The sequence below is a fragment of the Abramis brama genome (genome assembly GCF_963993115.1).
Source record: "Abramis brama genome assembly, chromosome: 11".
In the NCBI taxonomy this organism is placed as follows: domain Eukaryota; kingdom Metazoa; phylum Chordata; class Actinopteri; order Cypriniformes; family Leuciscidae; genus Abramis; species Abramis brama.
This window is the reverse complement of record NC_139973.1, coordinates 19527072-19554325: the sequence shown is the minus strand read 5'-3', so window position 1 is coordinate 19554325 and position 27254 is coordinate 19527072. Positions and strand designations below refer to the sequence as shown.

The 27254-nt window shown below is 36.3% G+C and overlaps 1 protein-coding gene across 2 annotated transcripts in view; it reads right to left on the bottom strand.

Annotated features, from left to right (window-relative positions):
- The window catches only part of pkn2b (protein kinase N2b), a 47545-nt gene extending 38805 nt beyond the window's left edge, over positions 1-8740 (bottom strand). Inside the window, exon 1 of one of the 2 annotated variants that reach the window (XM_084129049.1) lies at positions 8333-8740. In XM_084129049.1, coding sequence (XP_083985175.1) covers positions 8333-8353 — 21 coding nt within the window. In that variant the 5' untranslated portion in view covers positions 8354-8740. The remainder of the gene's footprint in view (positions 1-8332) is intronic. The other variant, XM_084129050.1, reaches the window with a different exon arrangement.
- Between the last annotated feature and the right edge of the window lie 18514 nt (positions 8741-27254).

Here is a 27254-nt window from a genome sequence, read left to right as displayed (position 1 = left end):
ATAGCCTACAGAACTGGTTCTTACCAAGAAATGGAAATTAGCAAAAAAATAGCAAAAAACCCCTCAAGCAATCTTAAGAGACTTAGAACTCTCTTGAAATATACATTCCCACTCCAAATGTAAAACTATAAAGCAGCACACAGCTCCAACAAGGACAGCCTGTGAATGAGGAATGTGAAACCAATCCAGCGTTTAAGCTAGTTTTGGCAGCGAAGAGTTCCATTCAAGGTATGGCTGATGCCGGATTAGCCTTATGTTAAGCTATTGCTAAATGACGGCAACTTGGTCATGGTGGTCTTAAAATAACGAGGGTCAAAGACTAACAGGCACGCTGCAGTTCCAGCTGCTTTAAAAATCTCCTTCCTCAAATTCAACCAATCAGAACCACACAAAATACTCAATTAAATCTGGCCACATGAGAAAGTTGCTTGTTTTGTGTGTAGATTTAGAATTACGGTCACAAATTTGGCTGAAATTTCGCAAGGAAAAAGGTTGATTGTGTATTATCAGCACAGCTCACACTAGGGCTGCACAATTAATCACAATGAAACCGCACACGATTTGGCAAAGGCTGCGATTATTTTATGCGCAGCACGGCTGGATCAGTAAATGCTGCTCCATCTGAACGCCAGAGGGTGCTCTCACGCAGACACTACAAATATGCAGCCTATAATCGTGCACCCCTAGCTCACATTGAAGTCACTTTGAAACCAAGCGACCAACTTGAACCTCTTTAGCCATTACACAAAATTCATGTGGATTCCTATTGAAATTTCTGTTACAATTTTTTTTTAAACAACTGTAAATGTGACTGGACCTTGAGGGTCATGAGTAGGGCTGGAACGATGCATCAATGTAATCGATTACATTGATTACTTACGCACTGTTTATGTTCATCCCTAACCCCGTCATGTTTTGCACAAAAAAAAAACTCTATAGCAGATGCTAATGGCTAGTATGGCAGCGCCGCTTAAGAGCCTGCACATTTTCAGGACTCACAACCGCATTCAGCAACAGTTTCAAAAATGGTGATGTCCACAACATCAGGAAGTTTTAATCACAACTGACAGTGTTATTAAATAAATGAGTTCATCCTATTTTAAACAACCAACAAGGACTTTAAATGCGTAGTAACCAAGTGCAGAGTATGTTTAAAGGTCCCGTATTATGCCCCTTTTCACAAGATGTAAAATAAGTCTCTGATGTCCCCAGTGTGTATGTTAAGTTTTAGCTCAAAATACCCAACAGATCATTTTTTACAGCACGTTTAAATTGTCATTTTTTGGGGCTCAGAAAAACACGCTGTTTTAGTGTGTGCCCTTTAAATGCAAATAAGCTGCTGCTGCACGACACAGGGGGCGGAGCCTCACGAGCTCGCGCTCAGTCTCTCAGGACAATTTCATATGAATTTCATCTCACGGAATGATGATAATATCAGAAACTCTCAGTAACGGTGTTCATTTCGAGTCGGACAATAATGCCTACAGAGTCAGAGTGCTGTATAGAGATGGAACAGGTATAGTTTAGTAGTTTAATTACGGTTATAACGTATTTGTCATCTGCTTGTATGTATCCATTATTAATAGCCTACAAGTCTGCTGTTTCGGACCAGGTCCGAATGATGATCAAACATATACTGATGAGTTTAATAAAGTTTATTGTACATCACACAAAAGATGAAGCGTCAGTTTTACTTCAGAAAATCACCGTAAGAGCTGAGTAAACACAGTAAGTTATAAGAAGTGCGCAAGTAACGTTACATAAACAAATTTCGGTAGAGTTGAGGGAGCATTTTCTTTAAAAACTAAATAATTCCACCTCGTCTTCAGCGGCTGCCTCAGATTTCGGGAGTAAATAGAGAGAGCTATGTGGATTAATACATCCAGCCACACAACACCTACAACTCTTGGGAGACACTCTCGTCAGTGCAGCAGCTGTGAACTCGATCAGGGCGGGTCTATGTTGAAACGGCAGTGTCTGTCAACACTCGTGGGCGGAGCCTGTATTAGTGACGTCACTAAAACAGCATTCTGAAAACAGGTCGTTGGGAGACACTGCTTATGATTTATGGGGATTAATAAAAAAGGAGTGAGTGGATTTTTATCACTATTGGCTGGTTGTGTACACACACTGCCAACACACATTTATGTCCAAACAGCATGCAAAAGTGAATTTTGCATAATAGGGGACCTTTAAGACACACACATCGCACCATTGCAGCTTCGGTGGATCTACGGATGAACACAAATAATTTATCCGTCTCTGTGAGTAAACTAAACCCGTCATGATTATCAGGGATGCACGATATATTGGCCACCATATCGGTATTGGCCGATATAGGTTCATTTTAATGTTATCGTCTGCCTGATAAGAAAAGTTGGCGAATATATTTCCTTCAGCTTTTGCCTTGATGGTTTTGAATTACTTAAAATATTATTGGAATCACTTAAAAAAAGAAAAATACAGTTAAGTGCAACATATAGGCTTCATAAAATAATAATGAGAACATTATAATTGTGTGCTTGGGACATTGCTTTTAATGTTGAGACTTTTGTTTTTGCTCTCACAAATCGTCCAATATCAGATATCGGCTTTCAAAAATAAAGAATTATCAGTATCGACCAAAATTTTCATATCAGTGCATCCCTAATGATCAGGGATGTAGTGGAGGCTAAACGCACGTAAACGCCGTTTACGCACCTCCCAAAATTCGGAAATAGCGTTTGCCCACCTCCAAAGTGCGTTTATCCACCTCTACATTGCGTTTATCCACCAATAAATTTCACGTTATTTGAGCGGACTTTGTTTTTCCAGTGCGTTATCGCCGATCGGTACATGATTCGAGCATTTGAGCCGTTAACGACAGAGCAGAAGGCGTAGCACAAACACGGAGCAGAGAGCGCAGCGCGCCGACACACACACACACACACACACACACGGAACAAAGAGAACGGCGCACACACGTAGCAGAAAACACACGCTCGTGAAGTTACTAAACAAGCTGCGCGAGAATGAAACTTGATCGCAGCCGCAACAGGAAATCATTAAAACAATGCAAAAAAGGGATTTTTTAATTCATTACAGGCAGCTGGTTTAATGTAGGGAGCATGTCAAAAAGAGATTCAGAGGGAATCCTGCACCAGGTTTAAGACTTTTCCCTACAGGGAAACACTGATCCACATTTTTCTGATAGACCAAAAAATTAATCAATTAATCGAGGAAATATTCAACAGATTAATCGACTATGAAAATAATCCCAAATCACTAATCATTATGCACAAGTGCATTGCATTGGAAGCCCTGGATATAAGCCTCCCTCTCGATCTCTCATAAATATTTTTGATCTCTCTCTGTTTTGTCATTTAGTAAACTTTATAGATTTCAACCATATTATTCCTTTTTGAGTCTCTTTAACAAGAACTTAGATTAATGTATGAATTGAATAGTGATTGTGTGACCTATGATGAGGGAACAACCAGTGATACCCTTGGTAGTACCATCAAATGATAGCCTATAGCAATGTCATCAGGATATACATACACCGGTAGGCAGTGGCCCACCTTACCGGGTGCCCACGTCGTGGTCCACCAGAATTTATAGTTTACCCACCTCTTTTTTTACCACTACACCACTGCTAATGATTACACAGTTCACATTATGACGTGCCGGACAACTAGTACGGGTTTGTCGAGAATGCGTTTGTGAGCCCTGCAAATGTGCAGGTGTCAGTTTGGTTATAGAATGGGCACTCGTAAAAAACAGAACGCTGTATGAACGCTACCATATTAAGCTGTGCAGCCATACTAGCCATAAGCATCTGCTCTAGAGTTTTGACATATGCTCATAACATATACAAATGTACATGAAAAAAGAAAGGAAGAAATAAAGAATAAAAGGACATTGGCCATGTCTATGGTTGGATTTTTCTCCAGTAACAAATGCCCCACCCTGTGAGAAGAACCTGGCTGAGGAACAAATCCACTCACAGGGAACACATTGGCCACATTGCATAAACTCCCATACAGCAAACAGCAGGTTGACACATGGCCTGTGACACACTGAGGCAGAAAGTGTACCATTTACCTGTACAAGATTTCAGAGTCAGACAAGTGAGAATGTGTGAGTAATGTTATGTCACTGACAATGTTAAAGAGAGAGTTCCAACCCAGGTTCATTGGAAAAACGTGCCTTTTTGCAAACCTAAAAAATAAATAAACTGCAGTTTCCAGCTGAAATGAACACTAAAAAAATAAAAATAAATAAATAAACACCAACATTTACTCTATTGGAATTACAGGGGCAGATGATCCATTAATAAAGACTTTTTCTGTGCTTTTTCTTTTTTGTAGAATGCTATGTTATGACATTAAAAGTCAAAACACTTCTACCATTGTGCATGATTAGTAAACTAATACGTTTAATATCACATAACCAGCTCCAAATGTATGGTTTTCTTCTGATAATAGTAAACTTGCTCAGTAGCTCACCTGCTAAGTATTGCACTTGTTTAGTGTACGTTATTTGTTTTATTATAACCGGGTAGATTATTAACCTTTTAAACTAGACATTTTATATTCCATATGTAGCCTATGTACATATATGTAAATATCTAAATAAGCGGAATCTCTGAAACGGCTGTTCCTCAGTGCGGTCAGAGTTGTTTCAATGAGACACATACTGGACAATAGTGATGTTAACAGAGAGAGAAAGCCTGAAACTTATACAGAAGATTCATCTTCTTTTTGACATTCTAAGTTCCTCTCTATAAGAAAATGACAATGATTTTAATGCATCTAAAATTTTGTACCCTTGGTGAGCATGAGTCGTCTTTTAAAAAAACAAAACAGAAAAATTGCTTTAGAGTTTGGTTCACTGATTAAGTGAATCAAAGCTCTGATTAAATACTTATTTTGCATTGCGTTCAGGTTAATATTGCTATCTATTACTATATATTATTGTTATATTATTGCATGTATATAACTACAATTTACAGTAAAAATAAACAAAATAATAACAAACACAGCAATTAAAAGATATTTAAAAAATATATAAATATGCATTTCATATATTTTATTATTTTACAATATCACAAAGTTTTAGTGTCCATGTTCAGATTTACTTTTGTGATTATGAAAACTGTACAGAAATTCAAAAACCAAGTTAAAAACTGGAAGCAAGAAGAGCTCCAACATGTGAAGACCTTCACAGAACTATGCTGGGAACTCCATGACATCATCAGTGACTGGCCAGTTCTTTGAGACTCCACCCACAGAAGGGAGAGTCATGAATGAGCTCAGAGCCAATGAGGGTTTGAGAATTACCCTTTTAGTTTTATCTCAGAGCTCATCCTATTATGGTTTTACCATGACCCCCCGGACCAACAGCAGTGAAAAGAATCTCCTCTAACCCACTACCGTATCTGCTCCATTACCTTTACCACGTGTTAACTCACACTCACAGCAAATACATAAGACCTTGTGCTCCGGCACGGATCACTCAGGATACGTCATGCTTTATAGAACTAGATTAGCCTAAACAAAGTGAATATGGTGTTATGTCAGCTGACTTGGCAAGTAAAAATGAGGGTTAAAGGACAGACATACATTGACATGCAAAAATAATTTGCTCATTCTACACGGTTCTTAAACAGTCTGAGGCTAATTGATGGATGGGATGCATGTTTACCTAAATGTTTTACCTAAATGTTTACCTTAAATTTCCAATTATAAGCACATTAAATATAATAATTTTAAACAACATTTAATTAATAACCAATCATTCATAAATATTAAATATTCAAACAGTTCAACCTTGCTACCTTATTTACATGAGAGTCCTACTCCTCATAGGGAACAAATTTGGCACCAGGTTGACCCATAAGCCTTGATCTTTTTTTTTTTTTTCACAGCATTTCACTTCTAAAGAATACTGTCACCCAGTGGATCTGTTATTTTAAAAGATTTTAGATTTTAACAGATTTTTAGATTTTAGTCATGGAATAAAAAAATAAAAAAACCCTGAATGATTAGGCTACAGCTTTTGAATATTATGGATGCAATTAAGATACAAGTTTTACACGCAGTACATTTAGATTTTTATATATATATATATATATATATATATATATATATATATATATATATATATATATATATATATATATATATAGATGCAATATTATCAACAACTGAAAACTATATGAAACAAATACACATCTAGTCTTCAAATTCTGTCAGGTAAAGTTAAGTTTACTGCTAAATTGTTATATAGTCAGATGAAACAAAACAAACATAAACCCTGTAACTTGACTGCTCTGACATTTATCAACACAGAAGTCTATTTCATGTACTTCTTTATTGTAACTTCCTATAGCATTTGTATTCTGTAAACTGTTACCTACAGCTATATTTATATTTTGCAATTGATTGCAATGGAATATTGGGCAGTACATTGCAGCCTATTACGTGACTGCATGCAGCCAGAGCACAACAGACTGAAACCAAAACCAAAGGTACTACAAAACAATGAGACGTCATGGCTAAACACATTCATCTGACATTTTGTACATGGCCCAACCGCTTAAAAACATAATTAAAAAATTGAATACCATTGTAGTGTCAAACAGTGCACAGCTTGTTTTTTTGTTGGCTGGTAACTAATCAAAACTATTTAAATACATTTGAAATATGCTAAATGTATATATATAAAAAAAAAAAAAAATTATAGCCTAAATAAATAGCTTATCCTTACATCCTCTTCCCTCAGCTCTACAAATAACTTCCCACCCAAAAACTGTGGCATTTCTGAGCTAATGCCACTCTCTCCTTCAGTAACTGGTGATTTGGCTCCAGATAAGGGCCATGCCAAAGAGGATACCTGTCCCACACTCCAGCCAAAACCAACCCGCCGGAGTACCTCTGAACATTTATACTAAGAGTAGCAGTTAACTTGCTGGGGTTCAGTTGTGCCTCACTGCAATTAGATGGGGAGGAGACAACCCAAACACAGCAATCAAACTATTCTCTCTCAAATCAACAAAATGACTGGAGTTTAAAAAAGGATCATATTAGCAAGTGCATGATTTTTACTTTCTATACTACTACTTTACTGATTGTTATTAATTGTTTGTACTTTTTTCTATCTTGAGGTTTGAAACATGTCTCATTACAATGACAGTTGCTGTACAATGTGTCACATAAACTGAATGAATAAATGTAAAGGGTTTAGGCTAGCTAATTAGCCTAGTCAAAAAGCCAAAACAGCACAACATGGCATTATATTTGATGGAACATGCCTTACAACAAGAAATAAACAAATCTATGTCAGACACAAACTTTGGTTAGATTACCATGTGAAGACCATCAACATCTGGACTAAAACCCTTACGTAAGACAAAATATTAATTTACATCTGACTTTCCATTCGCAAAAAGCCAGTTTATACTTTTCCCTCACTCCCAACAAAATCAAACATTGCATATTGTTCAGTTTTGCTCTTGACGTCAGTTTTATTTTACTACATTTTCTTGAAGTAACTTCCATCGTTTTTAGAAACGCATTTCATAAAAAGCAGGCAAACAAACACTGACATAGCCTCACAGTAAATTCAGAAGTGTTTCAGGGAGTTGCCAGGGTGGAATAATTCAGGATATGTTACTAATAATAGATTTTACTCCAGATTTTCCCCTCACGACACAGACACGAAAGAGGGGTTCTGCTCCAGTTTACATTTATTTTGTGCGCACAAATTCACTTGTTTAGCTAAATGTTTTTAATCATTTAATATTTCCTTCCTGAAAACAGCTCTTATGGCTTTAGAAAGAAGGAAAGGACATTATTAGTCAATTTTAGACAGTAGCCTATGCACACAGAAAACTCCTTTACTTTTCAAACAGTCAACATAGCAAATAACGTTAATAGCATAACTGTATGCCGTTGAAAGAAAGAAACTAACGTTAACTAAGTTAAGATCATCATCATTTAAAAGCTAAAAGTTACAGCGAACCAGCACAAATAAGTAGCTACAAGTAAAGTGCTGTTCTGAATGCTACTGGAGTTATGTAAATACAATATCGTTATACAATACACTGCATTTACAATAAAACGGATAGTTTAACTATAGTTATGGCCTGGGATTAAAGCAACAGTTGGTCTCTGTGTCAATATTTCTAGGCCACATTTAACCCTTTCAGACACAGTTATAAGTCACTATCTAATCCTTAAGATAAGTGTATTTTAAAGTAGTAAACAGATGAAAACATGGATGTTGAGATCAAAGTGTGTTGATGTTGAAGCGCGCGGTTAGTAAATAAAAGATAAAATAATTCTCTCACCTGCACGGAATCGGCCGCCATCTTGCCTCTTAATAACTTTGAATCAAACTCAAAGGAAGCAAAAAGGAGGAATGTCTGTATGAAGTTAAACCTCTCCACTTCTCTCCAAGTTAGCTCGTATTTCCTGATACTGAAGAAAACACATCGGATCCACGACTTGAGCTATTCCATAGCGCAGCCGGTAAACTTCCCAATTCCCATGACGCTGCCGAAATATCCTTGAATGATGTATAAAAAGCAATTGGGTAAAAGCTTTAAAAGTTTCAAGAAATCGATGCAATAGTTTTCCGTGACAGATCCACGAATAGGAACGTGGACATGCGAGTGTTTTGAATGCGTGTATTGTTGAACACGCTCCTCTCCCCTGCTCTCCCAGCTGGAGTCAAATCCTACACTTCCAGTCATGTGATCAGAAACTCGCAAGCATTTTCCCATGAGTGTCCATGCACACTGCCAAATATAGAGCTTAAATCATTCTTGTATATTTACTAGAGCGTCGTATCAGATTATATCAGAGCTTTAATGTTTGATAATTACAAAAACACACAGGTCTATAACAGGGGCAAAATTCCAAATTTGTGGAATTACATTTTTACACAAGGCTGATACTAGGTGGGGCTATGTGTATTCTGTAGGCTTTAACCTGTCAGAAATGTAGAAATATGTTTTAGTTAACAAATAGGCTATTGTTTATTTATGATATTTATACAGGGATTTAAGTTAAGCACAACATATTTGTAGGGCTTGATAAAAATATAATATAATTACAACATATTATATTACATTGTATTATATTATTAGAATAATTTAATATAATATAAAAGTATATCATTATAATAACACTTATTGTTATAAATTATAATATCACATTTACATGTGAATTAGGCCTAGCCTATTAGCCTATTTATCCTATTTCTTAAATGTCTTTTATAAAAGACAAAACAACAGTTTTTCTGTTCTGCAGCAAGTTTTTAACCAAGCCAAGGCACAAATATAGTATGTATGTAAATCATTTGGTTTGACAGCTGCATAGTGAAATAAGAGCAAAGAATAATGCACCCATTGTAAGGACTGCGAGCTTGCGGATTCAAATTTCTTTAATTTTCCTCTCCTCTTTATTAATGAACCCTACATTATTTAATGTTTTAAGTTTAGATCATTAAAATGGCTCTGTACATTGTTCATAAATCTGTACAGCCTTCTTTTCCTCTGTTTTCTGAGCTATCTTTGGTTTGAATTCGGTTCATACCATGAGGAGTCATCTCCTGTTTGAAACCTCATAACCACCATTGGCTTTCTGACTTCCCAGCTTCCAAAGAGCTAAGAGCTAGAAACTTCCTGTGGTAACAATTGGGCTTCCTGTGTTAGACCATGTGTTTCTCTATCACATATGATAATCTGCTGTTGCTTTTATAATAGGTTACACCAATAAGCTCAGTAAAGGGGTTTAGACATCGGACTAAACTAAAGCATGAAATGGCAATAGCATCCCAAGAGTTCCTAATTTAGAATGACAGTGTATTATGGATTTCTATGGCACAGTTCAGAAAAAAAGACTCCCTGTTGTACTGCACGAGGAATCATTGCCTTAAAAGCACAGCATTACCTTAAAACTGCTGTTCTAATAAATATAAGGTGCTTGTTATAAGGTGCTTTCAGCTGTATGGTGATGAGAACATTACCATAAAAGCATAATGCTCTGTGCGTTCACAAGGGAAAACCAGTAAAACCTGACTCTACCTTATAGGGGTAATAATAGCAATTGATTATTTATTTTTTTATCTATGTTGCAATGGGAGCAGGGTGGCTTTGAGTCATGAGTCATGACTCATATGTGAAGGAGGGATTCTCTCACTAGTGAGAGAGACAGTACAGTATAGGGTTAATATTCAACACAGAGCTGATAGTAAAGGGACATTGAAGAACCATGGAATTTATATCATTAAAAAATGAAATGATATTGGTCATTCTCAGTAGTTGTTTCACACACACACACACACACACACACACACACACACACACACACACACACACACACACACACACACACACACACACACAACACACACACACACACACACACACACACACACACACACACACACAACACACACACACACACACACACACACACACACACACACACACACACACACACACTATGGTCAGACTGCAGAAATCACATGCATTGAGTATAATACTGTTGAATACTGTATTCATTTCAGTGTTGGGAATAGCAGTCCTTCTGGTACAAAATTCCCATTAGAGGTCTAAATAAAATTCTTCCATTTGGCTATTACCATGTATTTTATCGCCATCTAGTGGCACATTGTAATATAACAATTACAATGTGAGACATATCTGGTTTAGTTCTAACTTTTTCTTCTTATTTGTTATATTCTTCGCATTATTATTATTATTATTATTATTATGAATGAAGAATGAAATTCTTGAATATAAAATCTTATTAAATAGTGTGGCATAATCTTTTGTTATATAAAACATTTTAACAAATCAATATCCACAAAATCAATGTCATATGTTGTGCGACCAACATGCAAACCAAAACACCATCATATAGCCTATTTTTTTTTATTGTTTCATAATTTATGAATTAATAATTCATGATATTTAAACAACAACGACAACCAAACCTCTCTCTCTTTTTTTAAACGACATCAGAACGTTTAGCCATGAATGAATTATATATTTACGTCATATGGACCCAATACTTATTCCCATGTGTTTTGCGTCATCGTGTGGTAAATTGTAATCTCTAAGAAGAAATTCTTCTGCGGAACACAAAAGAAGATACGAACGTTGGTTGGTAACCAAACGGTTTTGGTGACCAAATGACTTCAATTGTATGGGCTTCATTTGGGTGAACTATCCCTTAATCGATGTGTGGGCAGATGGATCACACAAACATAAAGAACACGTGTGACAATATCTGTGACATAAAGAACACAATTTGTAGATCTGACATGTAGCCTAAGCAATGAGACATTGATTGTATGCTTCCTCGATTTTTCTCCTCTCTACTTTAATGACAACGAGTTTTCAGGAGCATGCAGTTATTATAGTTTACTAAAACTAAAACCATAAAACGTTTAAATAAAATGGGAAAGGAATGTTTTTATGCTTTTTTAATTAACCATATACAATTATCATTACATGCTAACAGTTTACAGGCTCTACAATAATGAATTTGGGAATTTCAACCCAAACCTACCCATCGTGTGGGTTTAGACAAATCGTACGAATTCGTATGAGTGAGGTCGTACGAATTAGCCACATTTTACTCACTCATACGGATTCGTACGAATTGGTCGTGAGATAGCGTTGGGGAGACAGAAGGACCTGATCGTCCTTACAGTGCCAAACCATGTGTAACCACCACGTGCCCCCCATACAATGTATGATTTTTTAAATATTTATTTGTATGATACAGCTGCAAATAAGTATTTGAACACCTGAGAAAATCAATGTTAATATTTGGTACAGTAGCCTTTGTTTGCAATTACAGAGGTCAAACGTTTCCTGTAGTTTTTCACCAGGTTTGCACAAACTGCAGGAGGGATTTTGGCCCACTTCTCCACACAGATCTTCTCTAGATGAGTCAGGTTTCTGGGCTGTCGCTGAGAAACACAGAGTTTGAGCTCCCTCCAAAGATTCTCTATGGGTTTAGGTCTGGAGACTGGCTAGGCCACGCCAGAACCTTGATATGCTTCTTACAGAGCCACTCCTTGGTTATCCTGGCTGTGTGCTTCGGGTCATTGTCATGTTGGAAGACCCAGCCTCGACCCATCTTCAATGCTCTAACTGAGGGAAGGAGGTTGTTCCCCAAAATCTCTCAATACATGGCCCCGGTCATCCTCTCCTTAATACAGTGCAGTCGCCCTGTCCCATGTGCAGAAAAACACCCCCAAAGCATGATGCTACCACCCCCATGCTTCACAGTAGGGATGGTGTTCTTGGGATGGTACTCATCATTCTTCTTCCTCCGAACACGTTTAGTGGAATTATGACATAAAAGTTATATTTTGGTCTCATCTGACCACATGACTTTCTCCCATGACTCCTCTGGATCATCCAAATGGTCATTGGCAAACTTAAGACGGGCCTTGACATGTGCTGGTTTAAGCAGGGGAACCTTCCGTGCCATGCATGATTTCAAACCATGACGTCTTAGTGTATTACCAACAGTAACCTTGGAAACGGTGGTCCCAGCTCTTTTCAGGTCATTGACCAGCTCCTCCCGTGTAGTTCTGGGCTGATTTCTCACTTTTCTTAGGATCATTGAGACCCCACAAGGTGAGATCTTGCATGGAGCCCCAGTCCGAGGGAGACTGACAGTCATGTTTAGCTTCTTCCATTTTCTAATGATTGCTCCAACAGTGGACCTTTTTTCACCAAGCTGCTTGGCAATTTTCCCGTAGCCCTTTCCAGCCTTGTGGAGGTGTACAATTTTGTCTCTAGTGTCTTTGGACAGCTCTTTGGTCTTGGCCATGTTAGTAGTTGGATTCTTACTGATTGTATGGGGTGGACAGGTGTCTTTATGCAGCTAACGACCTCAAACAGGTGCATCTAATTTAGGATAATAAATGGAGTGGAGGTGGACATTTTAAAGGCAGACTAACAGGTCTTTGAGGGTCAGAATTCTAGCTGATAGACAGGTGTTCAAATACTTATTTGCAGCTGTATCATACAAATAAATAGTTAAAAAATCATATATTGTGATTTCTGGATTTTTTTTTTGATTATGTCTCTCACAGTGGACATGCACCTACGATGACAATTTCAGACCCCTCCATGATTTCCAAGTGGGATAACTTGCAAAATAGCAGGGTGTTCAAATACTTATTTTCCTCACTGTATATATATATGAAGAGTTCAGATGCAAAAGCCTCTAAGTGCCATCTGAAATTTTCTTCTAGAATGATCATTTTTATAAAGCTTGTATATTTAAGTTAAGTAATTTCACTTAAATGATAATTAATAGGTAATTTGCATTGCCATTTAAGTGAAATTATTGAACTTAAATATACGAGCTTGATAAAAATGATCATTCTAGAAGAAAATTTCAGAAGGCACTTAGAGGCTTTTGCATCTGAACTCTTCATATATATATATATATATATATATATATATATATATATATATATATATATATATATATATATATATATTTTTTTTTTTTTTTTTTTTAGTTTTCCTGCACACTTAATTAAGACAAAGTTGCTCCAACTGATGTACACCCAGCCTACATAGGATTATGACGGTATCTGTACCTAACAATTAAAGCCATTCATCTTGATCAATTACAGTATGCTGGAAGGAAGAGTGTGAGATGTATGCGTGTTCTCCCGGGTCACATATATCACATTTGGTTATTCTTCATGTAGAGTTTGCATGCTTTTTGCATAAATAAGTGGCTTTCTGCAAACACCACATGTGAAATAGATCTGTTTTTATGCTTCTAAACTTTTGAACTCACACTATGTTACACTACATTAGGATGTCATTTACTAAAACACTTAAAACACTGTTTTAATTGAGCTTTTAGTTAAAATAGCTCTTTGTATATATATATATATATATATATATATATATACGAAGAGCGATTTTGTTTAGCTCTTTGTTTAGCTTTTTTCTTTTACATGTGGCAAATGAAATTGATTCAATTTCGATTCAGATTCATGGTGCATCTGGCAAAGAGATGAAGCAAAATAACCACCAATAAGAAAAAAAGCAATTCAAACCCCAGCAGGTGTTGACAATTCATTCAAAGGTTTTCATTACCATTTTCCCAGCTCATTTAACCATAGCTTATCACAGATATCCATTTTTATGCACATTCAAACAGTTTGCCATTTTCAGTCCTTAATCCCCTATGAATGTGCAATGAGGGATCAACTTTAAAACATGACAGCTGTCAATGTCAGGGTTAAAGGAGGCAGCACCTAATTTAATCTCCATATTAACCAGAGCAAATAACAAATGTAAATAATTGCCCGTGACACCTCAGATGCTCATAAATAAAATAAGCAAACTTTAGCTTACCAGATAAAGCCCCTTGTTCATGTTTCTTTTTACCTGTAAATTGAGATTTTTCTTATTTGAATTTTGAGTTAATAACATGAATAAAATCCGACAAATGATTATGTATCATCTGATAACAGCAACTTTTAACTACGGAAAGGAGCGTTCAATGTCCATCAGTCACTTTACAATGTGTTTATAAGCTTACAAAGAAACAACTAAGAGACGTGTCAGTGTTAACCTCAGGCCTCACAGATAGACTGTGATGAACATGTTTTTAAATTCTACATTGAAATGAATTAAGATATTTTTGATATTTTCGAAAATGTCAGAATACAACTTATATGAAGAAAAAAAAATCATTAAAATGATTATTCTTAAAAATTATATTTTTTTCTGATTTTAATTTTTGCTGTTTTAAATTACATTAAATATAAAATAAAAATGTATTATTATTGTAAATGACAGACATGCATACTGGTATTATAGTATTATTAATAGTGTGATAGTATTATTGCTAATATAAATGCTCCATAAATCTAGAATTAAAATCTAGAACAGACAGACAGACAGACAGACAGACAGACAGACAGACAGACAGACAGACAGACAGACAGACAGACAGACAGACAGATAGATAGATAGATAGATAGATAGATAGATAGATAGATAGATAGATAGATAGATAGATAGATAGATAGATAGATAGATAGATAGATAGATAGATTTTTATTGCCATAGTATTTCTAATGTTTTGGCAATTTGTAGCAGCAGTTATGAGTTAAAGTGATAATTCACTCCAAAAATTCTGTCATTATTTACTCACTCTCATGTCATTCCAAACCTTACATTTCTGTATTCTGAAGAAATTTTGAAGAATGTTGGCAATGTCATTCTAAAAAAAGAAATGTTTGGCATGCTCTTCGTCACAATGTTTCTTCTTTTTTTTTTTTTTTTTTACAAAAATAGTTCTAGTTCTTTTTAACAAATTAATATTTGAAAAAACTTTGAGCTAAGAGTCATGTGGTGCGACCAACAAAGTCATGTAGACTTGATATCAGAAAGAGAACCTATGAAGACCCTCCCAAGTGTCTGTCAAGGTCAGTAAATCTCTTGAAATATCTAATTACTTGACTTTTTTATAACAAGGCAAGGTTATTTCATGTTGTAAAATGCCATGTGGTGTGATTTCCCAGACATGGGATGACATGGGAAACATTTGATGTTTGTAAAACCCAAAAACAACATCAAAAAAGCTGGTTAAACCACATTACATTTTTAAAGTCATTCAATTTAAATGTTTCCCAAAAAGTTTTTGAAAACCATATGAATCCAACACAACATCTAGCACATATGTTTTGAACTAGATTGTTCTTTATTGTGCACCCTCTTGTTTGTCACTGACCCATCAGCTTTTCAACAGGATGAATTATTTCCTTGGGTGGGCTGACTAAGCTATTGTTTTTCTGATCTTGTTTCATTCCAGTTTTATATTTGTCATATTTGAAATGGTTGAGAACACAATGTGTAATCACAGATTTCTCTTCCATTTCCTTTTGCAGGCTGAAGCAGATGGCAGTAGTTATGTTTATCAAGCACAGTACGGGCCAGTGTACGAACAAGGATGTTGTGACATTCATGAGTTCTAGCTTACAAATCCGCCACCTGAGCCATGACGCACAGAACACACCTCATGTTTATACACACTCAGACCACCAAAAAATGCATCAAATATTTAGACTAAGGCAGATCTGTTTCAATGCATTCAGCTGCCAAGGGAATTAATGCATTTTTATGTTTTCCATGCCGAGGCAAAGCTCTGAAAGGCCTCTCTCTTAAAATTTTTGTTTTGTTAGTTTGTTCTGTTTAATTTAGCCTCAATGGATGCACATTGATTATGCAATAAAAATACAACTCTTATGCTTTAGAGTTAAACACACACACACACACACACACACACACACACACACACACACACACACACACACACACACACACACACACACACAAACAGGCGCACATATCTTTATGGGGACTCTCCATAGACGTAATGGTTTTTATACAGTACAAACTGTATATTCTGTCCCCTTACACTAACCCGACCCCTAAACCTACCCATCACAGAAAACTTTCTGCATTTTTACATTTTCAAAAAAATATCATTTAGTATGTTTATTAACCCATTTCCCTCATGGGGACCGCTGGCTGGTCCCCACAATGGAGGTGATCTCAGGTTTTACTATCCTTGTGGGGCCATTTGGTTCCCACAATGTAATATAAACAAAAACACACACACACGACACACACACACACACACACACACACACACACACACACACACACACACCTCATTATAACCTTATCCCTAAAACCAAGTCTTGAAGGGGTCTCAGAAAGTGAGGACCGGCCAAAATGTCCTCACTTTACTCTCTTTGTCCTCACTCCAATGGTCTAAAACTCAAACTGGTCCTCACAAAGATAGTTGTACAAGTACACACACACACACACACACGCACACACACACACACACACACACACACACACACAAAAATATACAGTCAAACCAAAAGTTATCCAGACACCAGATGTATTTTTTTTTTCCTAGTGGGTGAAGGACACTATAGTTCATTTCAAGTGAGAATAGCAAAATAAAGTAAACTGTGAAATAATATTATACCCCAAAATTCTTCATACAGTGGACTACCAGTAAAATGTATAAAAATTTGGGACCAAAAATTATTTACACTTTGACCTGACCACGTATTGTTTAAGTGTTTTTTCTTTAATCGCTAATGCGACCTTTTTACACCACAGACTGAACAATATTAAGCATTGCTTGGTAATTGGTTGACCTAAATTGGTATTATTTAATTTTGTATTTCATTTAACAGCTGACAGATATTCAACCTAATTCATTTGTGAGACAGTCTAACAGAAGGAAATATCAACTGATTTGATAACTCTGACTTTGATTTTATTACCATTTTCTAAACTATAGCAAATAAACTGTGATAATGTGAGAAATGTTGAAGGTGTCTGAATACATTTTGGTTTAACTGTATATGTACACATAAAATGTTTACTTCATTTCCAATTTAATCTCTAGAGGGCGATATTGCACAGCGAGTCACTCCAACTGGTTGAAGTGTTTATATTGCTGAGAGAGAATTTTGGGACACATGAGAACAAAGAATATAATGGTAGGCTACCCATATTTTGAAAATCTTTCATAATTGCTAGCAACTTTCACAGACTCACCAAACAAACAACATATAATGTTGTTCTTCTTTAAAGACTCAAAATAGGCTATTTCTGCATGTAGTCCAATAGAAAGTGAGAAATCCAATTGAGAAGATCTGCTAGACATCCAGGGGGTTCACTGTTGCACCCCAAATGATGTCCGTTCCCACACAAGCCATATGGTGCACGCACACACACACACACACACACACACACACACACGCTCGCTCGCTCGCTGGTTATAACATCTTGCAGGACACATAATTAATTTGCCCCGGCGTCTGCCATTTATTTTCCAACCTACATTTTGTTAATTGGACAGAGGAGGTTAAAATCAAATGATGTCTCCGGCTATGCAAGAGCCTGCTAATTGTACGGAATTTGCAAGAAAGGCTACGGCGCTGGCTGGCTTGCGGGAATATTAAGTCATGAGTGATCTTTGCTGGGTGCTTGAGGGAGACTGTTGTCATTAAATAAGGGAATGTGTCATTCATACATGTGCTTTGTGCGCAGATGAACCTCACAGATGTTCATAGCCTTTATTAATATACTAATGAGTGGAGGGATTATAGTGCTAATGATGTCAAAGGTGTTAATGCCACAATGGACAGACTTGAGGTCAGCTATGCTTGAAGAAATAACAGCACAGAGAGGCCCGAGGGTCACACTGTTACTGACACTAAGATTGTTCTGCACAGCTCTAAGCCATGAGTTACTTACACGGGCCTGACGAAGACCTGATGGACGAAACGTTGCAATAAATACTTTTCTGGAGCAGTCATTGTGCGGCCAGTATACGTTTGTTTTTTGCTTTAATCTATTTAAAGCATCGCATTGCATATACTGTAATGTAAAGCACTGTATTTGATGCCATCTGTCTCCCTTCTTCTGACGCATCTCTGATCGATGTTATATAGTCATTGACTGTTTCCTCTCCCTTGTACTCTATCCTGCTCTATGTTCACAAATTGCAAATCTTTCACACACACTCACTCCCTCATGTTGTGTTATCATGTTAAATGGGGACTTTCCATATAGACATAATGATTTTTATACTGTACAAACTGTATATTCTATTCCCTTACACCAGCCCTACCCCTAAACCTACCCATAGGTTAACCCTATAATATAGAGTTTATCAGGACACACAGTCACCCCATATATATAGTGGTACAATAAAAGATAAATCGCTTGTAATGTAAAAAGAATTCATTACATTTGGTTATCCATATCAGAAATTGCAAACAAAGTAGAAACTATATCTATAGAATCTGTATCTATAGAAATCTATAGATGTACCAAATTATTATTTGATTAACCATTAAGATCAGATGGATTAAATAATAGACAAATGTATTAAACTGAACGAAAAGTTTGATAGTAATGGCATTATGAAAGGCAGTTACTGTGAATTTATAGTATTGATGAAACAATTATTTTGTGTTGAGAAAAGGATACTTTGTGATTTTGTGTACTAACACAGTTGAAAACATGCTGAAATGTTTTTGATGATCTGTTGTGATATTAATATGAGTTTTAAAAATGTATGCCTTGCTTGTGAAAATAATACCAAAGCGAATAAAAAAACTTTATTTTGACTATAAGTAACGTTGCACCTACATGACAACTCACTCTCATTAGAGTATTAGTAGACTGGTAGGGTTAGAATAAGTTGACATGTACTTGCAGTAAGTTACTTATAGTCAGTAGAGTGTCTGTTGGAGGACCATCACAATAAAGAGTTAGAAGATATTAAGCTGACAGTCTACTTATACTCTGAAGAGACTTAGTTGACATGTAGTTGCAAAGTTACTTATCACAGAATGTTCAAAAGGGACCATCAAAATAAAGCGTTACCATAAAATCTTACTGCCCTTTTGAATGTTATTGTATGTCCAAATGTTTAACAACACTCACTACGTACAGTATTCAGACAGGAGATTTTTACTTGTTGGACTTTCTATTTCTTAAAACACTGACTGTTCAGAGGTAAATTGAATAGCCATTTATTCTTTAGAAAGAATATTTTCCTGAATTAAACACTGACTGACTGTTTCGCAATTTTCAACAATTCATTTCCATTAGTATTTTTTATCTCTAAAGCGCAAAAGAAAGAGCTGAATGACATTACAATATCACTTAGAATGTCTTTTATTTAACTGGAGGTTCATTTCCCTCTGAACCTCTGTGTTTTAGAAGGGAATTGGGTGTAATTGTCACATCGATATCTTTATTAATATCTCAAGGAAATGATGTGGGCTTATTGAACATCTGAAACGCTTTTAAATATTTTGTCGTAGCAAATTGCAGACTGACGATCAGTGGGAGGAAAAAAAACAGAGTGAAAGTGATTTTGTTTTTCTTTTGAAGTCCAATTCCTCTATATCTGACTCATGGAGCTGCTCTGAATGTGTGTTCTGTGTTAATCACATTGAATGTGTGTTTAAGCACTTGGGCGAATGGCAACTGAGAACTCGCACATTGAGAGTGCTCTCATCGCCCATCTGTTGTTTTTTTCATTTGTTGTCTTTTTGATTATGGGGTGGAGAGAGAAGGGGGGCTCGGTATCTATCTGATACTAAATGCATAACTCAACCTTATTGCTATGGCAATTACCAACTAACCATTAACGATAATTTCAGCACTTAATCACAAAAAATGGCACTAATAGAAAATGATGATGGATAAAAATGACGTTAGAATAGAAATGTCCTTGTAAAGCGAGGTAATTAAGAATAAATACATTAAAAATAGGGCAATATGCAAATAGTGTTAAAGGTGATGGACAACGACCAAGAAAAGGACATTACGCTTCTACTTTCACATACAGCAGATTCAAGTTGAGTCCCTATCATTCAGCAACATTACATTGTTTTTCACAGTTATGAATTTAATCAAGCTAATTGACTATTAAAGACAAACTTAATTAGGATTATAAAAAATAGAATATATGACTCTGCTTGCTTTTCATTCCTGGTAAACATTAGTAAATGAGCACAATTATCTAAAAAATGGCAGTATGTGTCAGCTTCTTGACCAAGTGAGGGAGGGAGAGAAACACTTGTCGAGTCATATTTCCTTTATCATTCACACAGGAGGTAGGCTATGTGTAGCCTATGGCTTCATGCTGTGTTTGTTCATCAAATTAAATGGCAGGGATAGCAGAACCTGATTTTACCAAGTGCAACATCTTTGTTGATCCTGGAAAAACATTGCAATCAACAATTAAATTGAGGGACGTTTACAGTTTATGTCAAGTTTTGGCCTATACAACCTTGCTTCTATTATTCACATAATTTCCCACTGAATATAGGGATAACTTATGGGTAGGGTTAGGTTTACAGTTATATGGATATGGTTAGGATTATTTTTTTCAGACAGGAATGTTGTTCCAGGATCAATAAAATTTGTTGGCCAAGGAACACATCTAACTCTGCACAATCAGGATGTGCGCAGGGATACACCTACCCAGCTAACAAAAATATGTAGGCCTAATAAAAATGGTTTGCTATTTTTTTCCATTAAATGCTCTCTAAACATTTTATTCTTTTATTGGTTATGCTAAAGGTAAGGGAACGTTCTATTTTATAATTTTGCAAACATTACAGAAACGTTTCCGAATGTTCGAAGTACAAACTAGCCTAACATATATATATATATATAAAAAAAACATGAACATCCACCTAAAATGTTTGAGGAAAAAATGGTCCATGATATTTTTATGCTAATGTTTTGAGAACATTGTTAAATACCATATACTTTTGAAAGAACGTTCAACTGTCTCCATGATTTACTAGACAGTGCAAAAAGTGCAACCACTTTTATATAACATAATCTTAAATGCCAACAAAACATCAAACGAACTGTAATCCAGTTTGTAATAACCTAAATTAGTTTCCATTTCACACGCATTGACTCATTTAAAGAATCAGCCTCGAGTTGGGGACAATATATGCTAGTGCTAACCCCCACATAAACAGCAAAAAAAGCCTCGGGGTTCCTCATTTGTATCTAAGGTAGGCTACAACGCGGCTAATTTAAGCGAGAGGTGCGCTCGAGGTGGAATACGAAACGGGAAAGGGCCTAATGAGGCTTTAAACCACGGACCGGTACGCGAGGGGTTAACGACATTACAAATTACGGCAGCGGAAAGTTGGTCGTGTTCCTCCGGGCGGCGGCACCGCCAGACAGCGCGAGCGCAGCAGCTGCGCGCGGAGGGGCGGCTCGCGCGCAGGGCAGAGTGCCCAGCGCAACGGTCCCCGGCGTTGTTAATCACGCGCTTCCCGCCCTCTCTCTCCTCGCTGTGCTGATTTGCAAGAGCAGATTAATCAGAGCGCGGGGGCCTTGATGAAATTTTGCTGTTATTGTGCCCAATTTTAGCAACATCTTTTATTATCTTCATTATTCATTTATGGGGGGAGGGGTGTGCTGCATGGGGATGACGGTATGGTGAGGGGGGACCAGTGTCAATTATGCAAATGACATTTTCGTGTTTTTTTCGCAGATTACTTTATTTGCCCGACATTGTTTGTGCGAATTTAATTATTAAATATTATTACGCTCACGTTTCCGTCAATTTTCTGAGGCTTGGTTTCAACTTGATTTCTCCTCCAGCTGCTCTTCTCTTCGATCTGTGCCAAAATCAAAGTGGCTTGGCTACAATAGGGCCAAATAAACTCCCCTCTAGTTAATAAGGATGAAGTTATTCCCTTGTTCTCATCTGCGAGCTCAAAGCAATGATGGCGAGGAAACGCACTGCATATTCATTTTAATGAGCATTAATTGAATTTAAGTTTGCTCAGAATTGACTGCAATTAGGTGCTGCCTTAATGACAAATTAATCTTTCTCTCTTTTATTTAGTTGAATTTGTTTTTCAAAGGCTTTCTGTGGCAGCAACAGAAGGGCGCCCAACAAAGAATACCAATTTCAGCTAGATCCTAGAGATGATAGTGAAATTAAAGCTTTATAGTTAGTACACTCAGATTAAATAGCATGTGCACTAACTAGAGATTTAGATTTATTTTATTTTTTTTGCCCATATGGTCACTGACAGACTGTAGATTTAAGTACTATCAACTTTGATAATACTTTTTATTATTATTATTATTATTATTTTTTTTTTTACAAATTTCTAATTGAACATACATTTCACAGTTTGAAAGTGTATGAAATCCAAAGGTTGTGGGTGGGGTGTTGCTTTGCCTCATTACTGTTCTTAGTCAGAGAGAGAGAGAGAGAGAGAGAGAGAGAGAGAGAGAGAGAGAGAGAGAGAGAGAGCAGATATATGCCGTCATCTGGTTGGATCACTATACCAGCTTCTAAAAATGGAGGTTGGTACATGCTGATTGGCATTCAGAGCAGCAGACGGAAGTGAGTGAAAGAGACTTCTTCCCAGATTTGTTTGCATTTTGGCGAGGGAACATAATATCCAATGCTTTTGCTTTTGTATATCATTTTAATTATATTTTATATTTATTTTAAGATTTTCATTTCTGTATTTAAAAAGGTTTCCCAAAAGGTTCTTAATAGTGAAAAGGTTTTTCAGATTATTAAAATGTCCTTCACACAACTGTTTACTTAATGTTCTTTGGGGAACTCAAAATGGTTATTTTATAGTATCACTGCAAACCCCCCTTTTGGAACTAAGAGTGCAAACTTCGCTTGATCATTCATGTGTTTGGATCTCGTAAAAACAATATTTCTGGCTACTCTTGAGGGCATTGTATGTGCAAATGTGTGTGTGAGATACAAATTCCACAGCTGATGCTTCTGGCGTCAATTCTCAATTCTGGTTGCATGCATGTTTGCTTTAGGAAAGGGTGAGGGCCTGTGGGAGCCTGCCACATGGACTTAGTAAGGGGGTGTCTGGATAAGGGTAGGGGGTGGTGTGAATAATGTGTCCTAGGGCACACTCTTCCTATTCCTCTTCATCCGATTACTCATTAACATTAGCCCACCTTGTGGCACGCTGCTATTTCTGATGCAGCGGGGGCACACACTTGCATGTCCTCCCCTTTCCCAAGTTGTGCCGCTGCTTGTCCTGACCCAGTAGAGCCTGCCCTCACTTCCACGGCCTTGTCTTTGGCTGGGAGGAACAGCTGTCTACACTAACGAGGCCATCGCGTCGCAATGAGCAAAACAACACGGTGGCATACGAGTGAGCAAGACCGCCACTTGGACTCCACAAGGCCCCAGGACACATAAACAATGTCTTAATGAGAATGTGTGCCATTACAGTAATTAACACAGCTCAACGTCAAGCCACTGTCAGATCTTTAGACTTTCAGGAAGGTTTTGTGTTACACACAAGCAGAGAGAGTTGAACTTCCACCAAGAGGCCTTTTCTCGAACCGCCTGCTTGACTGAGGCTATGCCCTCTCCTGTGGATTCACATAATGGACAATGAATGTTTTCTCATGAAACAGAGCCTGGGATGGGAGTGTTATTTGAACATGTTGTATTGAACACTTCTAATTATGTGACATGTATATTGTGGGCTGATATGAACCAGCTATATTTGTTTAATTAGCATTGTGCCAGGAGTAATGAAAGCTATGAATCATAGGTTAAGTACATGTGTATGTTAAACCACAGCAGTACAAACTCAGAATTACACCAGTGTTTTCCCAGTAATTCCTCTTACATTGGTTTGTGCAAAAAGCAAAGGTTACTGAGAGAGGAAAAAGTTTCTCCAGGGAGTCTATTCTACTATAATAAGTTGTCTTGGGTGTGAAGCATCAGCTAAATCATTTTCTTTGGCATTTTCTTTGTCTTGTTTTACAGTTAAAACTTAAACTAAAATACTAATATCTAAAACTTTTTAAAATAAAAATGTACTTGAGATACAACATTGCATAAGATATTAAAACATGTTTTAGATAATATTATACAAGTGTATTTTGTCTTACTGCATTGGAATATTTTTTTTTTTAAAATGTGTTTATACTTAAAATAGTTTTGTCATTAATTACATTCATGTTGTTCCAAACCCATTACACTTTTAGTCATCTTCGAAACACAAAGATATTTAAGTTTTCTGAATATATATGATCATGAACAGATTTAATTTATGTTTTTATTAACATAAATATTGTTAAATGCACATACCACATCAAATATGGTCAATGGAAGTTCAAAAGTGCTTGCTTAATGCAATTCATATGGATTTTAGTTTTTGTTATTCATTTGTGTTTTGAGATGAATAAAAGTCTTATGTATTTAGAACAACATGAAAGTCAGTAAATTATAACATTGTATAAACGTTTTTGTTATTCATTTGTGTTTTGAGACTAATACAAGTCTTATGTATTTAGAACAACATGAAAATCAGTAAATGATAACAGAATTATCATTTTTGGGTGAGCCATCCTTTTAAAACCATAGCAGCAAGACACATTTAAAACTTATTAAGACATAGGGATAATGTAATATGAATAGGTAATATTACAAAAGAATAATCTTAATTGTAATAAGAGCAATAGGGCCAAGAAAGGATATTTATTTACGTAATATCATAACAGCAAGTGAGCCATGTGGCCTAATGCCTATATGTGGTCATAGGCATGAGCCATGTTTTTCAGACAAGTATGATATTCCTTTTATACAACTATAAACAAGAATTTAATATTGAGTAACACAATTTAGACTCAATATTGCAGGTCTATTTTTGCTCTGCAATGAAAACATTTGCAAAGATGACAAAGCCTGATCAATCAGCCAGCATCTCTGAGTAACACATCGTTCATAATGAATCAATGTGTTTGGTTCAAATTGGTTGAATGGATGATTCAATGACTTACTTTTAAAGTCAGTCACTTGTTTGCCAACTAGTGGCATAATGAATGTATGTCTTTCTGACATGCTTGTGCTCACAAACACACACAGCTACTGGAATAAAACCTTAGAGTGCTCGATTGATGATCTCCCCCTTCTCTCAGAGCATTTGTGTATTCTGGAGCGTTTCTAATTAGCAATGAATTATGGGGCTTAGTGGTGGAATAAAGTGTGTGTTTGTATAGGAAGGGGAAAATTAGAACTAGTGTGATTGAGATTCAATATAGTGGCCTGGATAGTTTCCCACCCCCCTTTGTTTTGTCCTACATTGCTATAATTACAGTATCCTCACTTTGATATGTGGTGAATTTGATTATGAGTCCCTTGAAGAACAGATGTGTAGTGCATTAGCAAGGCTGTGCAAATTCAGTGAATATGAACTGAAACCATAACAGGTGCACCTGGTAAAGAAAAATGGTAGTTAGATTAAAAATAATGATGAAAAGGATTGGGGGAAAAGTGTTACCTTCCCACTTAGTGTCTTTAATAACACTGTTGGTTCAAGTATGGAGATACATTGAAATTCTGAAGTCAAAGTGCGCCGCTTATGTACAGGAGCCTTGTATTAATGAGTCATTGCAGGGCTATATTATGTTTAATTAGCTGCTTTATATAATGAGGTGGTAATTTCTAATAAAGGAAATTCACTGTGAGTGGCATATCTGTAAGAATAACTCATGCAATCAGCAGTGCTCGGACCCATGCAACTGCAAATGAGACTCGCTTACCCACGAAATGAATTACTTCTCTGCGCTTTCTCAGAAAGTCCATTAATTAACTCTCCTGACATCAAGGTCTTTTTCTTAATTTCATGTACCATTAGCATAATAAACACAATTTGAGTTAGCACAATGCGATCATTTTAATGGATGCTATTTATTTTACTCTATTATTTAAAGGTCTGGTAATAGGAGGAAGAAACATAAATTTAGTCATATGGCCCCTTTATGAGGAATTCCCTTCAGAGCCCTGTACTATCACAGATGTTCGTTAAAGCTTGATCACATACATTTGGCCAGTGTTTGTCGACTTCATTAATTTGCACAGTGGAAAGGCTGTAATTTCAGAACGTATTGGGCAGTGTAAGCCTACTTCTGTACTCTGGCTTTTACATTCATTACAAATAGACATTCATTCCCACCAGTGAAATATCAGGCCTAATGTTTTTGTTGTAAAAGGGGGATGAATACAATAATATATTCAAATACAATTTATACATACAATGACTTGAATAATGTCTCTTGAATAATGAGATTTTATTTTATTTTATGAATTTAAAAATAAATGTAATTTGTTTTGGGAGATAATGATGTGTACACTAACATTTATTCAAACTCAATGGGAAATATATACTACCTTTTACTTCATCACATGACAGTTTTAAATGGTTGTTAAATCAAGAGCCATTAAACTGAAATTTGTAAATTAAAGTTTTTCAAAACCATAATAAACAAAACATAAATACATTTCTAGAAACATGTCTTGTTTCTAGAAACAAGACATGTTTTTTTCTTTATCATGGACATTCATATTTGTCGTTATACTACAGGGCTGTTGAATGCTTGAATCTGATTAGTTGACAATGTTCTAAGGTGTGCAAAAGTAGTTCCAGACAGGTTGTTACGATCTGGCTGTGTAAATACATCTCACGATGAAGGAGAATAAACACAACAGTCTTTATTAAATCCACCGACAGAAACACAGGATTTCGCTGGAGAATAATATAAACACAACCACTTCAACATAGACAATGACCGACAACAACCTGAACCAAACAGGAAGTATTTATACACATAAAAACATGAG